The sequence below is a fragment of the Pongo abelii genome, chromosome 15 (genome assembly GCF_028885655.2).
Source record: "Pongo abelii isolate AG06213 chromosome 15, NHGRI_mPonAbe1-v2.0_pri, whole genome shotgun sequence".
Taxonomy (NCBI): domain Eukaryota; kingdom Metazoa; phylum Chordata; class Mammalia; order Primates; family Hominidae; genus Pongo; species Pongo abelii.
The window spans coordinates 26,473,589-26,485,917 of record NC_072000.2 but is presented as its reverse complement, the minus strand read 5'-3'; the positions used below and the strand labels follow the sequence as shown (position 1 = coordinate 26,485,917).

At 45.9% G+C, this 12,329-nt stretch overlaps 1 protein-coding gene across 3 annotated transcripts; it reads left to right on the top strand.

Annotated features, from left to right (window-relative positions):
* The first annotated feature begins 221 nt into the window (after positions 1-221).
* Positions 222-11,164, top strand: HAUS4 (HAUS augmin like complex subunit 4). Of its 3 annotated transcripts, none has more exons than XM_002824567.4 (10): positions 222-504; positions 2,256-2,332; positions 4,753-4,895; positions 4,981-5,112; positions 5,748-5,882; positions 7,030-7,126; positions 9,383-9,528; positions 9,665-9,795; positions 10,153-10,221; positions 10,683-11,164. In XM_002824567.4, exons 2-10 carry the CDS (start codon positions 2,278-2,280, stop codon positions 10,864-10,866), a joined length of 1,092 nt encoding a protein of 363 aa, XP_002824613.1. In that variant the 5' UTR covers positions 222-504; positions 2,256-2,277; the 3' UTR covers positions 10,867-11,164. The 3 variants fall into 3 exon arrangements, with proteins under 3 accessions (XP_002824613.1, XP_009247196.1, XP_009247195.1); XM_009248921.4 differs by having other exon boundaries at positions 241-512; XM_009248920.3 differs by having other exon boundaries at positions 272-692.
* The last annotated feature ends 1,165 nt before the right edge of the window (positions 11,165-12,329 follow it).

Below are 12,329 nucleotides of genomic sequence, written 5' to 3'. Positions count from 1 at the left end.
AAAAAAACAAAAAAAAACGAGGTAAGGCAAGCAAAATGCTTGGCGTAGTGCCTGACTCATCGTAGGCCCTCAATAAATGTTAGCAGTTACTACCATTTACTCAGCACCTGCCCTTCACTGGGGAGGCACTAAGGAGAAGGGGCAAAAAAGCCATTCCGAGACCATCCTGTTTCCCAGTCCGGGTTCCACCACCCGAGCGTGCGAACCCAAGGCGGTGGGAACCCAGCGCGCACCCGTTGAGGGGCGGGGCCTGCCGTTCCCGCCTCGAGTGTGGCCCCGCCTCCACCTCCTTCGACGCAGCCTCTACTGCACTTTATGCTCCTTCCCCTTTCCGGGCCTTCCAGCTTGGTCTTTCCGGGCTTCGCTTCCCCCAGCCCCTGCGCCCGGCCCGAGCGAGAGGTTCCGGAGCCCCGACGCGGGCGGGTTCTGGGGTGTAGACGCTGCTGGCCAGCCCGCCCCGGCCGAGGTTCTCGGCATCGGCTTGAGAGCTTCAGCTGCCCCAGGGTGTGCAGGTTTGCTTTAGAGGGTCGGCGGGCGGAGCTTCGGGGAAGATCTGAGGGAGAGTCATTCCGGCCAGTCCCCGGCCTCCGCAGCTGGAGACCGTCGTCGCTCTTGGGAATCCTTGGCCGCCCAGACAGAAGGGAAGTAGGCGCCGGAGAGCCCGTTCTGCATTTTGATTCATCTCGGGCCCTGTAAGGGTCATATCTTGTGAAAATACCTGTAAAATCAATTTAACGTTCAGTGCAGCGTGTAAAGACAGCTCTAAGAATTTAAAAGACGCCTGAGTCAGAACATTTAAATGCTTGGGTCCCTGTAGCAGCGTTTGAACACGTCTGAGTGCAGAGGGTGGAGAATCGAGCCTGATTGCCGTTCATGCCTTGTAACCTTTAAGAAGGGTAAAGAAAGGCACCCTAAAAAACGCAAAGGGACACTTACCCTAGGGAGGGACGAACAGCTGGCTTTTTGAAATTTGGGTTGGTCCTCATTTCCAAGTGCGAAATTTGCCTGCAAAACTTTTTATTTGCAGTCATAGATCAACGATAAGCAGAATTGTTAAAACACTGAGCTTAACTAAGTAGTGGCTTTTGTTGACAAGTCGATTGTGTTATTAATTCTTAATGTCTCATCCAAGGCAGGAATCGTTATCTCAGTTTTGCAGGTGGGAAAATTTGGCACAGAAAAAAGCATTTTCCTTAAGTTCACAGAAGCAACGGCCGGCCGAGCTGCAAATTAAGTCTCAGCATTCTGCCTCCTCAGCTGCGTCCCCCTCTAGACCATGTTAGAAAACAAATGAGTAGTTACTTTGATGTTACTCATAAAACGATTGAGTAAACCAAATGTTCTATAAACATGAAGCGTTCAATCATAATAACCTTCAATGCCTGTTCAGCTTTGGGAGGCTCAGTTGCCCTTTGGAGTTTGATACCTTGCAGACAGGAGGGGCAGAGCAAAAACATGAAAACTAATGTCAAGGGAAAATTTTTGTCTCCTGAGGTCAAACTGTGCCCATCTTTACTGCCCCTGTGTTGGTGTCATTCCTTTCAGCGCACTCCATGTTCTGGCAAAACACCCACAGCTCACATTCCCGTTGTAGCCACATTACGCCTTTGCATTACTCTTTTGCCACTGACCTCACTGTCAGTCTTCTTGTCACGCTGTTTCCTCCAGGTGCTCTTTTCTTAGGCTGTTATGTGAAAACCAGTTGTTGTTCAAGTGTGGAATGATTTATCATTCCTGAAGGATGATTCTAGAGTTAATGATAAACTACCAACAGATCTTAGATGAAAGTTAAAGAAGCACAAAAAAACTATTATGGAATTTGATAGCTGAGTTATTGGGGGGAAAAAGTAGACTTTGATTTTTTTCCCTTTTCCCCCAGTTCATTCGTAACTGGGAAGCTGCAGCTCAGTTTTAACTTTGGCATAATGGTGGTGGTGGTGATGGAGAATCCTCTTATTTAGACTCAGTGAATTGGAAAGCTGTTTTTAGGAGGCTCCTTTTGGACACCTTGGAGCAAGTGGAAACACATGTGTGCTTAGAATGTGACATGTTTTGGCACTTGTAAATCTGTTTGTCCATAAAGCTTGTGTAAGAGCTTGGGACCCAGGATGTGTGGTATAGGCCGTCTGTAAAAGTCATCCTTGAGGTTCCTTTCCAGCTTGTGGACAACAGAAATTTGAACGTTAAGGTAGTGTGCTTGGAGCAGCCAGCTGTTTATTCATCTTTTTGTTTTCTTTCACTTCTTGGTTACACAGATTAGAATCCCAAGAAAATCAAATGGCATCCGGGGATTTCTGCTCACCTGGAGAAGGGATGGAAATACTTCAACAAGGTAAGAGTAGCCATTTGCAAAAGGTTTGATGATTTATCCAGAGAGGTCTTATCCAGGTTCTTGCCTTTTCTAGTAAAAAGGATTTATTGGCTCACGCCTGTAATCCCAGCACTTTGGGAGGCCGAGGTGGGTGGATCACGAGGTCAGGAGATCGAGACCATCCTGGCTAACACGGTGAAACCCCATCTCTACTAAAAATACAAAAAATTAGCTGGGCGTGGTGGCAGGTACCTGTAGTCCCAGCTTCTCCAGAGGCTGAGGCAGGAGAATGGTGTGAACCTGGGAGGCGGAGCTTGCAATGAGCTGAGATGGTGCCACTGTACTCCAGCCTGGGCAACAAAGCAAGACTCCAAAAAAAAAAAAAAAGGATTTATAAGTTTCCCCAGTATGGTTTTCCTCACAGAAGCCTATGTTTCTGAGGAAACTGGAATACATGAAGATCCTTGAACACTCTCTTATTGGAAAACAGACTACACTAATTCCTGTTAATGTTGGTTCAATGTCTGCTTGTGTAGTAGACTAAAAACTCAAGATGCTCCCATGCTGATGTTAGCAAGCATATTATAAAAATAAGAGTAGCCAGCAAATTCCTTGAAGGTGTCCTTCCTACCTGTGTCTTAAATATTCTCATATCTTAGTCTCCAGAATTTCAGATCCTTCTGTATCTTGAGTTCTTTCCATATCTCAGATCCTTTCTATATCTTGAATCCTTCAAGAGCTTGCATTTTCTATATCTTGACTATTTCCATATTGGATGCTTCAGTACCTTGGGGAAAAAGAGAGATTTCTTATTTCCCAAAAAGACTTTGGGTATAATGTTCCAAAGAATGAAAATTTGGGTGTTTTCGCAAGTAGAGGTAAAAGACCCCAACAGAGAGCATATGGAAAAAGAAATGGAAAGAAAGCTCCTTGAGCATATGGAATAACCAGAGGATCTCAATTTCTTACACTTTTTTCTCATGCCTATGCTGTTTTGTATCTACATGGGTTACTCAACTCTACCGACAATTATAAGTATTTGGGCCAGCTGGCCAGGTGTGGTGGCTTACGCCTGTAATCCCAGCACTTTGGGAGGCCAAGGTGGGCGGATCACCTGAGGTTGGGAGTTTGAGACCAGCCTGACCAACATGGAGAAACCCCGTCCCTACTAAAAATACAAAAATTAGAGGCTGGGCACGGTGGCTCACGCCTGCAATCTTAGCACTTTGGGAGGCCGAGGGGGGCAGATCACGAGGTCAGGAGATTCAGACCATCCTGGCTAACACGGTGAAACCCCGCCTCTACTAAAAATAAAAAATAAAAAAAAAATAGCCGGGCGTGGTGGCGGGTACCTGTAGTCCCAGCTACTTGGGAGGCTGAGGCAGGAGAATGGCGTGAATCCGGGAGGTGGAGCTTGCAGTGAGCCGAGATCGTGCCATTGCACTCCAGCCTGGGTGACAGAGTGAAACTCCGTCTCAAAAAAAAAAAAATAAAAAAAACAAAAACAAAAAATTAGCCAGGCGTGGTGATGCATGCCTATAATCCCAGCTACTCGGGAGGCTGAGGCAGGAGAATCGTTTGAACCCGGGAGGTGGAGGTTGCAGTGAGCCGAGATCATGTCATTGCACTGCAGCCTGGGCAACAAGAGCAAAACTCTGTCTCAAAAGAAAAAAATAAAAAAGAATTTGGGCCAGCTGTGGTGACTCACACCTATAATCCCAGCACTTTGAGATGCCAAGGTGGGAGGATCACTTGAGCCCAAGAGTTCAAGACCAGCCTGGGCAATGTAGTGAGACCCTGTCTGTAAAAAAAAATTAGCCAGTCATGGTGGTTTGCCTTGTAGTCTCAGCTACTCAGGAGGTGGAAGGATCGCTTGATCTGGGGAGGTTAAGGCTGCAGTGAGCTGTGATTGTGCCACTGCACTCCAACCTGGGTGACAGAGTGAGACCCTGTCTCAAAAAGAAAAAAAAAATTTGGTTAGTTGAACGTTTAACTTACTCTAAGTGTATTCGGTTAGTCTTGTTTATGTGACTACATATCACATCCAAAGTTGGAACTTCACGTGTTGTTTGTTTTTCCCCCTACTTTAAGAACTCTATTAATTTTGGATGAATGAGGCATTTTGTGTATTGTGATTCCTACTAATGGTCCCTTAATTTTTATTATATTTGTCTAATATGTACCAACTGCATTTCCATTTCCTAAGATCTTAGTTTATTATTTATTCCCCCTTAATATCCTTGTATATAATATAAATGCTTGTTACCTTGAATACTACCCCTAGTTTATTTGTGGATTTTTTAAAAATCTCATTAGATTTAGCAATCTCTCTTATAAAAATCCTAGGGTTTTTTTTGGAAGTATTAAGTTATGCTCACTTATGTAAAGTAAGAGTCCGTACCTTTTTTGTTTTTTTGTACCTGTGGGGACATGATGTTAAGTGTGCAGCAAACAACTTCCTCCTTGTAACCTGAGTAAAGAGGACCTGTTACAGAACCCATACTTCAGCAAGCTTCTCCTGAATCTCTCACAGCGTGTGGATGAGAGTGGCTTAAGCCTCACCCTAGCAAAGGAGCAGGCTCAGGTAAGGGCTTTGGGAGAAGAGATAAGAAGAAGGGAAAATCCTGAGAGAGAGAGAGGTTCCTACCGGAGATTTTTTGGATTTCTAGGCATGGAAGGAAGTTCGACTGCATAAGACAACATGGTTGAGGTCTGAGATTTTACATAGAGTCATTCAAGAGTTGCTTGTGGACTACTATGTGAAGATACAAGACACAAATGTAACTTCTGAGGACAAAAAGGTGAGGCAAAGTCTGGGCGTGGTGGCTAACACCTGTAATCCCAGCACTTTGGGAGCCCGAGGCAGGCTGATCACTTGAGGTCAAGAGTTTGAGATCAGCCTGGCCAACATGGTAAGACCCCGTCTCTACTAAAAATACAAAAATTAACCAGGTGCAGTGGCACACGCCTGTAATCCCAGCTATTCGGGAGGCTGAGGCAGGAGAATCGCTTGAACCTGGGAGGCGGAGATTGCAGTGAGCCGAGATTGCGCCACAGCACTCCAGCCTGGGTGACAGAGCGAAACAGTTTCAAAAAAAGTGAGGTGAAAGAAATGAGGTGGGGGTCGGTTACCAGGTACAGGAATGACCAGGCCAACTGTGGCCTTGTCTGATGATGTGATCTAGGGGAAGTAGGAGCTTTGAGAAATGGGTTGTCAAAAGAGAAATGGACTGTAGTTACGGGGAAGGAGTGGATGTGTTATCAGAGTTTGAAACAGAAACATTGACGGAAGTCACTCGCAACTGAGTTATCTGAGGGGGGATGACAATTTGAGGACTTTGAAAATATGTGAAAAACTGGTTCATAAGGATGGAAGAGGTGGAGTGGGAGAAGTTTTATAGTCACCTCTTTTTGTTTTTTATTCTCTCTCTCTCAGTTTCATGAGACCCTTGAACAGCGGCTGCTTGTAACTGAACTGATGCGGCTCTTAGGTCCTAGCCAGGAGAGGGAGATACCTCCACTGCTGGGGCTGGAGAAAGCGGACCTTCTGGAACTCATGCCACTCTCAGAGGTTGGCGGGGAGATATTGGAACCAAATAAATGAAATAGTTTAATTTCTCCCATATCTTTAAAATGTTTTTTTGTCAAGCTTTATTGTTTTTGTAAAAATGATACACATTTAGGGTGGTCAGACTCAAATAAGAAAAACATTACACAGGAGCAAGTAAAAGCTGAAATACTGCATCTAGAAGCACAATATTATTATAAACAGCTTGACATAAATGGTATTATACCCTTCATGCTTACATAGAGAGTATAAGGCCGAGTGTAGTGACTTCCACCTACAATCTTAGTAGCACTTTGGGAGGCTGAGGCGGGAGGATCACTTGAATCCAGGAGTTCAAGACCAGCCTGGGCAACATAGTGAGACCTCGTCTCTACCAAAAATACAAAAAAACAAAAAAACAAAAGCCAGGTTTGGTGGTGCACACCTGTAGTCCCAGCTACTCGGGAGACGGAGGCAGGAGGATGACTTGAGGGTGGGAGGTCAAGGCTGTAGTGAGCTGTGATCATGCCACTGTACTCCAGCCTGGGCACAGAGTGAGACCCTGTCTCAAAAAAAGAAAAGTACAGTCTATTTTCATGTAATATATTTTGGATTTCTTTTCAAGTCATACATAAATGTAAATAAGATGTAGCTTCTATAGCACTCTTAGCAAAGTATCTAGGCACATAGTGCTTAGTGTTATGTCATCAGTTTAAATCTCTGCTAGGATTCTGTTGTATGGATGTAGAATAATTTGCTTAACCTTATTGATGGATATTAAGGTTGTTTCCACATTTTTGCTGTTAGAAACCACAGGGAGATGAACATATGGTTCATATGTGTCTTTACCTTTGATTATTTCTGTAATGTTGGTGCTAAAAGTGGGATTCCTGAGTCAGTGCATACTCATATAGAATATTGGTACCTAATGCCAAACTGCTATCCAGAAAGGTATTTTCAGGGCTCCTGGATCCCCCATATTCTCACCAACGTGGGGTCTTGACAGTCATTTTATTCTTCACTAATTTGATAGGTGAAAAATGAGTCTCTCTGATGTCTCTTGATGCATTTTCTTTGGCTATTATTGAGGTTATCTTCATGTATTCATTGGCTGAGACGTCCTAGTTCTTACAGTCTATTCGCATTTCTGCTTTTACTTCTATGACTGTAGGATTTTGTGTGGATGAGGGCTCGGCTACAGCAAGAAGTAGAGGAGCAGCTCAAAAAGAAATGTTTCAGTCTGCTCTGCTACTATGATCCCAATTCAGGTGAGTGCTAGCTCTCTGTTGTGCTCACAGCTGGACTTCAGGGTTCCTGGTCTGCTCTTTTGAGAATAATATATTTTGATTTTAGATTTGGGACAGAGGTTTAGAACCATCAGAGATGCTTATTTGTTTTGTTGCTGGTGGAATAAAAACAAGGACTTTTTTTTTTTTTTTGAGATGGAGTTTTGCTCCTGTTGCCCAGGCTAGAGTGCAATGGCGCCATTTCTGTTCACCGCAAACTCCGCCTCGCGGGTTCAAGCAATTCTCCTGCCTCAGCCTCCCGAGTAGCTGGGATTACAGGCATGCGCCACCCCGCTCGGCTAATTTTGTATTTTTAGTAGAGATGGGGTTTCTCCATGTTGATTAGGCTGGTCTGGAACTCCCGACCTCAGGTGATCCGCCTGCCTCGGCATCCCAAAGTGCTGGGATTACAGGTGTGAGCCACCGCGCCCAGCCAAAACAAGGACTTTTGTAAGGACTCTTTTTATTCAGCAAGATACCGAGTGGGAGTGTCCTCCTGCTGCAGGGAAGGATGAGTTCTCTCAGGAGTTCAGAATGGTTTAGGGAGGAAAGTTCAGACTCATAGAACACCTTATACTCTCTGTATAAGCTTGGAGGGTATAATACCATTTATGTCAAGCTGTTTATAATAATGTGTTTCTAGATGTAGTATTCATATTTCAGCTTTTACTTGCTTCTGTGTAATGATTTTCTTATTTGAGTCTGACCACCCTGAATGAATGTGTATCTTTTTTTTTTTGAGACGGAGTCTCGCTCTGTCACCCAGGCTGGAGTGCAGTGGCGCAGTCTCAGCTCACTGCAAACTCCACCTCCTAGGTTCACGCCATTCTCCTGCCTCAGCCTCCCGAGTAGCTGGGACTACAGGTGCCCGCCACCACACCTGGCTAATTTTTTGTATTTTTAGTAGAGATGGGGTTTCACCGTGTTAGCCAGGATGGTCTCAATCTCCTGACCTCATGATCTGCCCACCTTGGCCTCCCAAAGTGCTGGGATTACAGGCGTGAGCCACCGTGCCCGGCCCTGAATGTGTATCATTTTTACAAAAATAATAAAGCTTAACACCTGAGTCTGAACTTTCCTCCCTAAACCATTTCTTTTTTTTTTTGAGACGGAGTTTCATTCTTGTCGCTAAAGCTGGAGTGCAATGGCGCTATCTCGGCTCACTGCAACCTACGCCTCTGAGGTTCAAACGATTCTCCTGCCTCAGCCTCCCAAGTACCTGGGATTACAGGCACCTGCCACCATGCCCAGCTAATTTTTTTGTATTTTTAGTAGAGACAGGTTTTCACCATGTTGGCCAGGATGGTCTCAAACTCCTGACCTCAGGTGATCTGCCCGCCTCGGCCTCCCAAAGTGCTGGGATTACAGGCATGAGCTACCACACTCGGTCTCCCTAAACCATTTCTATGACTTAAGAATTAAGGTCCGGGCCAGGCACGGTGGCTTACACCTGTAATCCCAGCACTTTGGGAGGCTGAGGCAGGTGGATCATGAGGTCAGGCATTCGAGACCAACTGGCCAATATAGTGAAACCCCATCTCTACTAAAAATACAAAAAATTAGCTGGGTGTGGTGGTGGGTGCCTGTAATCCCAGCTACTTGGGAGGCTGAGGCAGGAGAATTGCTTGAACCTGGGAGGCGGAGGTTGCAGTGAGCCGAGATTGTACCACTGCACTCCAGCCGAGGTGACAGTGAGAGACTCCATCTCAAAAAAATAGAATTAAGGTCCAAATCTGGAATCAAAGGTAAGAGTGAAGATAATTTATTTAATAATTATGAGAACTGGACCCCCCCCCCCTTTTTCTTTTTTTTTAAATTCTGTCACCCAGGCTGGAGTACAGTGGCACAATCACACCTCACTGCAGCCTCGACCTTCTGGGCTCAAGTGATCCTCTCACCTTAGCCTCCCAAGTAGCTGGCACTACAGGCGCGTAATATGCCTAACTAATATTTTAGAATTTTTTTTGTAGAGACAGGGTCTCACTATGTTGCCCAAGCTGGTCTTGAACTCTTGGGCTCAAGCAATCCTCCTGCCTTGGCCTCCCAAAGTGCTAGGATTGCAGGCATAAGCCACCATGCCCAGCCCAGAATGGGGCCATTTTTAATAGATTATTAGAAGAAAACCTGTCATAAGGCAGGATTTGTGGGGCTAGATACAGGATAGGGGCACTGGAAGGTTGCTTTAGAGGGGTTGTAGCGATTAGGCTTTTCCTGTCAGTCCTCTGCCCCTTTGCTCAGATGCTGACAGTGAAACCGTGAAGGCAGCAAAGGTGTGGAAACTCACAGAGGTCCTGGTGGGTGAGCAGCAGCAGTGCCAGGATGCCAAGAGCCAGCAGAAGGAGCAGATGTTGCTGCTGGAGAAGAAGAGTGCTACTTATTCCCAGGTTTATCAGGGCATGGGACAGCCCCTTTCCTTTATCCTGACCCCAGGAGCACTTTTGGGGAAGCCAAAGATTCCTGATCTACCCTCCTTTCTACTATCTTTATTTATGCCCTCTTCTTCCTCCATCTTGGGCTCAGGTGCTTCTCCGCTGCCTCACTTTGCTACAGAGGCTTCTTCAAGAACACCGGCTGAAGACTCAATCCGAGCTAGACCGCATCAATGCCCAGTACCTGGAAGTCAAGTGCGGTGCTATGATTCTTAAGCTGAGGTGAGCTGTGACCCCTGTGGATCTTAAGGGATTCTGTCTCACATATCAGCCCTCTATCCCTTACCCTAATCTTCCTCTCCCTTATCCTAGCGCCTTGTGGGTATCCAGTAAATGTCACATAGCAGTATTAGCTTTTGGATTACCCAAAAGCTTTCAACATCCTTGAGACTTTTCTTTTACAGTCTTCTGAAATAGGCACTTTACTGTGAGATCAATTGCTCGGGAATTCAGAGTGACCTTGTTTATCCTATCAGTGCTTAGCCCACACCTTGACCATCGGCAGGTACTGCGTCTATTCCCAACCCTGCTGCTATCAGGGACCTTCCTGCCTTGACATTTCTTTCTTCCCTGTGTCAGGATGGAGGAGCTAAAGATTTTGTCCGACACTTACACTGCTGAGAAAGTGGAAGTTCATCGTCTGATTAGGTGAGAACTCCTAAGAGTCTGGTACAGCTGTTCACAGGTGGTTCTCACATTCCCTAAACTTGTTTATTTAAAGATGTTGCCATTTTTGGCCGGGCACAGTGGCTCACACCTGTAATCCCAGCACTTTGGGAGGCTGAGGTGGGCCGATCACTTGAGTCAGGAGTTTGAGACCAGCCTGGCCAATATGGTGAAACCCTGTCTCTACTAAAAAATACAAAAATTAGCTGGGCATGGTGGCGTGTGCCTGTAATCCCAGCTACTCGGGAGGCTGAGGCAGGAGAATCGCTTGAACCCAGGAGGCAGAGGCTGCAGTGAGCCAAGATCATACCACTGCACTCCAGCCTAGGTGACAGAGCGTGACTCCATCTCAAAAAAAGAAAAAAAAAAAGTTTTTTCATTTTTGTCTGCCACTTTCTGAGGAGCAGCACCCTCATATTGTACCTTCTCTGCCCGCCTCTTAGGGACCGTTTGGAGGGAGCCATTCACCTACAGGAGCAGGACATGGAGAAGTCAAGACAGGTCCTGAACTCCTATGAGGTCCTTGGGGAGGAGTTTGACAGGCTGGTGAAAGAGTACACCGTACTCAAGCAGGCAACAGAGAACAAGCGGTGGGCCCTCCAGGAGTTCAATAAGGCCTACCATTGAGCTCTGGCAGGGCCAGGAAATATGGCTTCTGCATAGCTGCTGCCTCCTAATCTTCCTGCTAGTGGGACCACCTTCACCTGGGGCTGCCTTCACTACAAGGGAGTATGGAAATGTTTACGCTTGAAACACTGCAGTCATTTAGGCACTCTCCTGGTTTCTCTTTGTTTTTTTATGTCTGGGCCTCTTCTGGAAAATCTAGCAAGGAGATTTATATAATTTTTATGCATAGCTGTGTGTCAGTGTCAGCGCTGTATTGTATTTGATTATCTCCTGAATAAAGTTATGATATCATATCTTAGGATTTTAGTCACTTTCCTTGGGCAAAGATTGAAAAAGAACATTGAAGGCTATATGGGTAAGGAGCGGGGAACTGAGTGGATCCAAACAGAAACAGATACATGATGCTTATGCAAAGAGTAAGAAGTAGACGTGCCAGCTTGCCTACATCAAGTCTTAGAGGCTTCATTTTGGAAGAGTACAGTGGATTAAATTTGGGCTTGCTCTTGAAGAACTATAATCTCCAGAGGAGTGCTAGATAGGCAGGTAGGGAGCTATTTTCTCACTATGGGTATCAGTGTGGGAGTTATAATAAAGCAGCTGAGGCTGGGAGCAGTGACTTACACCTGTAATTCCAGTACTTTGGGAGGCCAGGGCAAGAGGATCACTTGAGCCCAGCTGTTCAAGACCAGCCTGGGCAACATAGCAGACCTCTGTCTCTATGAAAATTTTTTTTTTTTTTTTTTTTAAGACAGTCTTACTCTGTCGTCAGGCTGGAGTGCAGTGGCGTGATCTCAGCTCACTGCAGCCTCCGCCTCCCAGGCTCAAGCAATTCTTGTGTATCAGCCTCCCTAGTAGCTGGGATTACAGGCATGCACCACCATACCATAGCCAGCTAATGTTTGCAGTTTAGTAGAGACAGGGTTTTACTATGTTGGTCAGGTTGGTCTCGAACTCCTGACCTCAAGTGATCCACCCACCTTGGCCTCCCAAAGTGCTGGGATTACAGGCATGAGCCACCACACCCAGCTGAAAAAAATTTTTTTAATTAGCAAGCATGATGGTGTGTGCCTGTAGTACCAATTTCTCAGGAGGCTGAGGTAGGAGGATCACTTGAACCCAGGAGGTCAAGGCTACAGTGAGCCATGATGGCACCACTGCACTCAGCCTGGGTGACAGAGTGAGACCCTGTCTCAAAAAAAAAGAAAAGCAGCCGGTGGCCAGCTCAGTTATAGGAAAGGACACAAGCCACTTGTGTTCCTGGTTCCCTTGGAGTGGTTTGAGAGCCACATTTTTCTCTAAAAGCAGAGGTTTGGAGGAGATTCCCCCTGAGGAACCAAGTTCAACGGTCAGCTTAGAGCAAGGCAGAGTCCTGGCTGGTGTCAAAACAGGGGACTATGAACAGAAACAGAAGGCCTCTACCTTTATTTAGAAGAGCCTACTCAGTTTCTGAAACCACTTTCCAA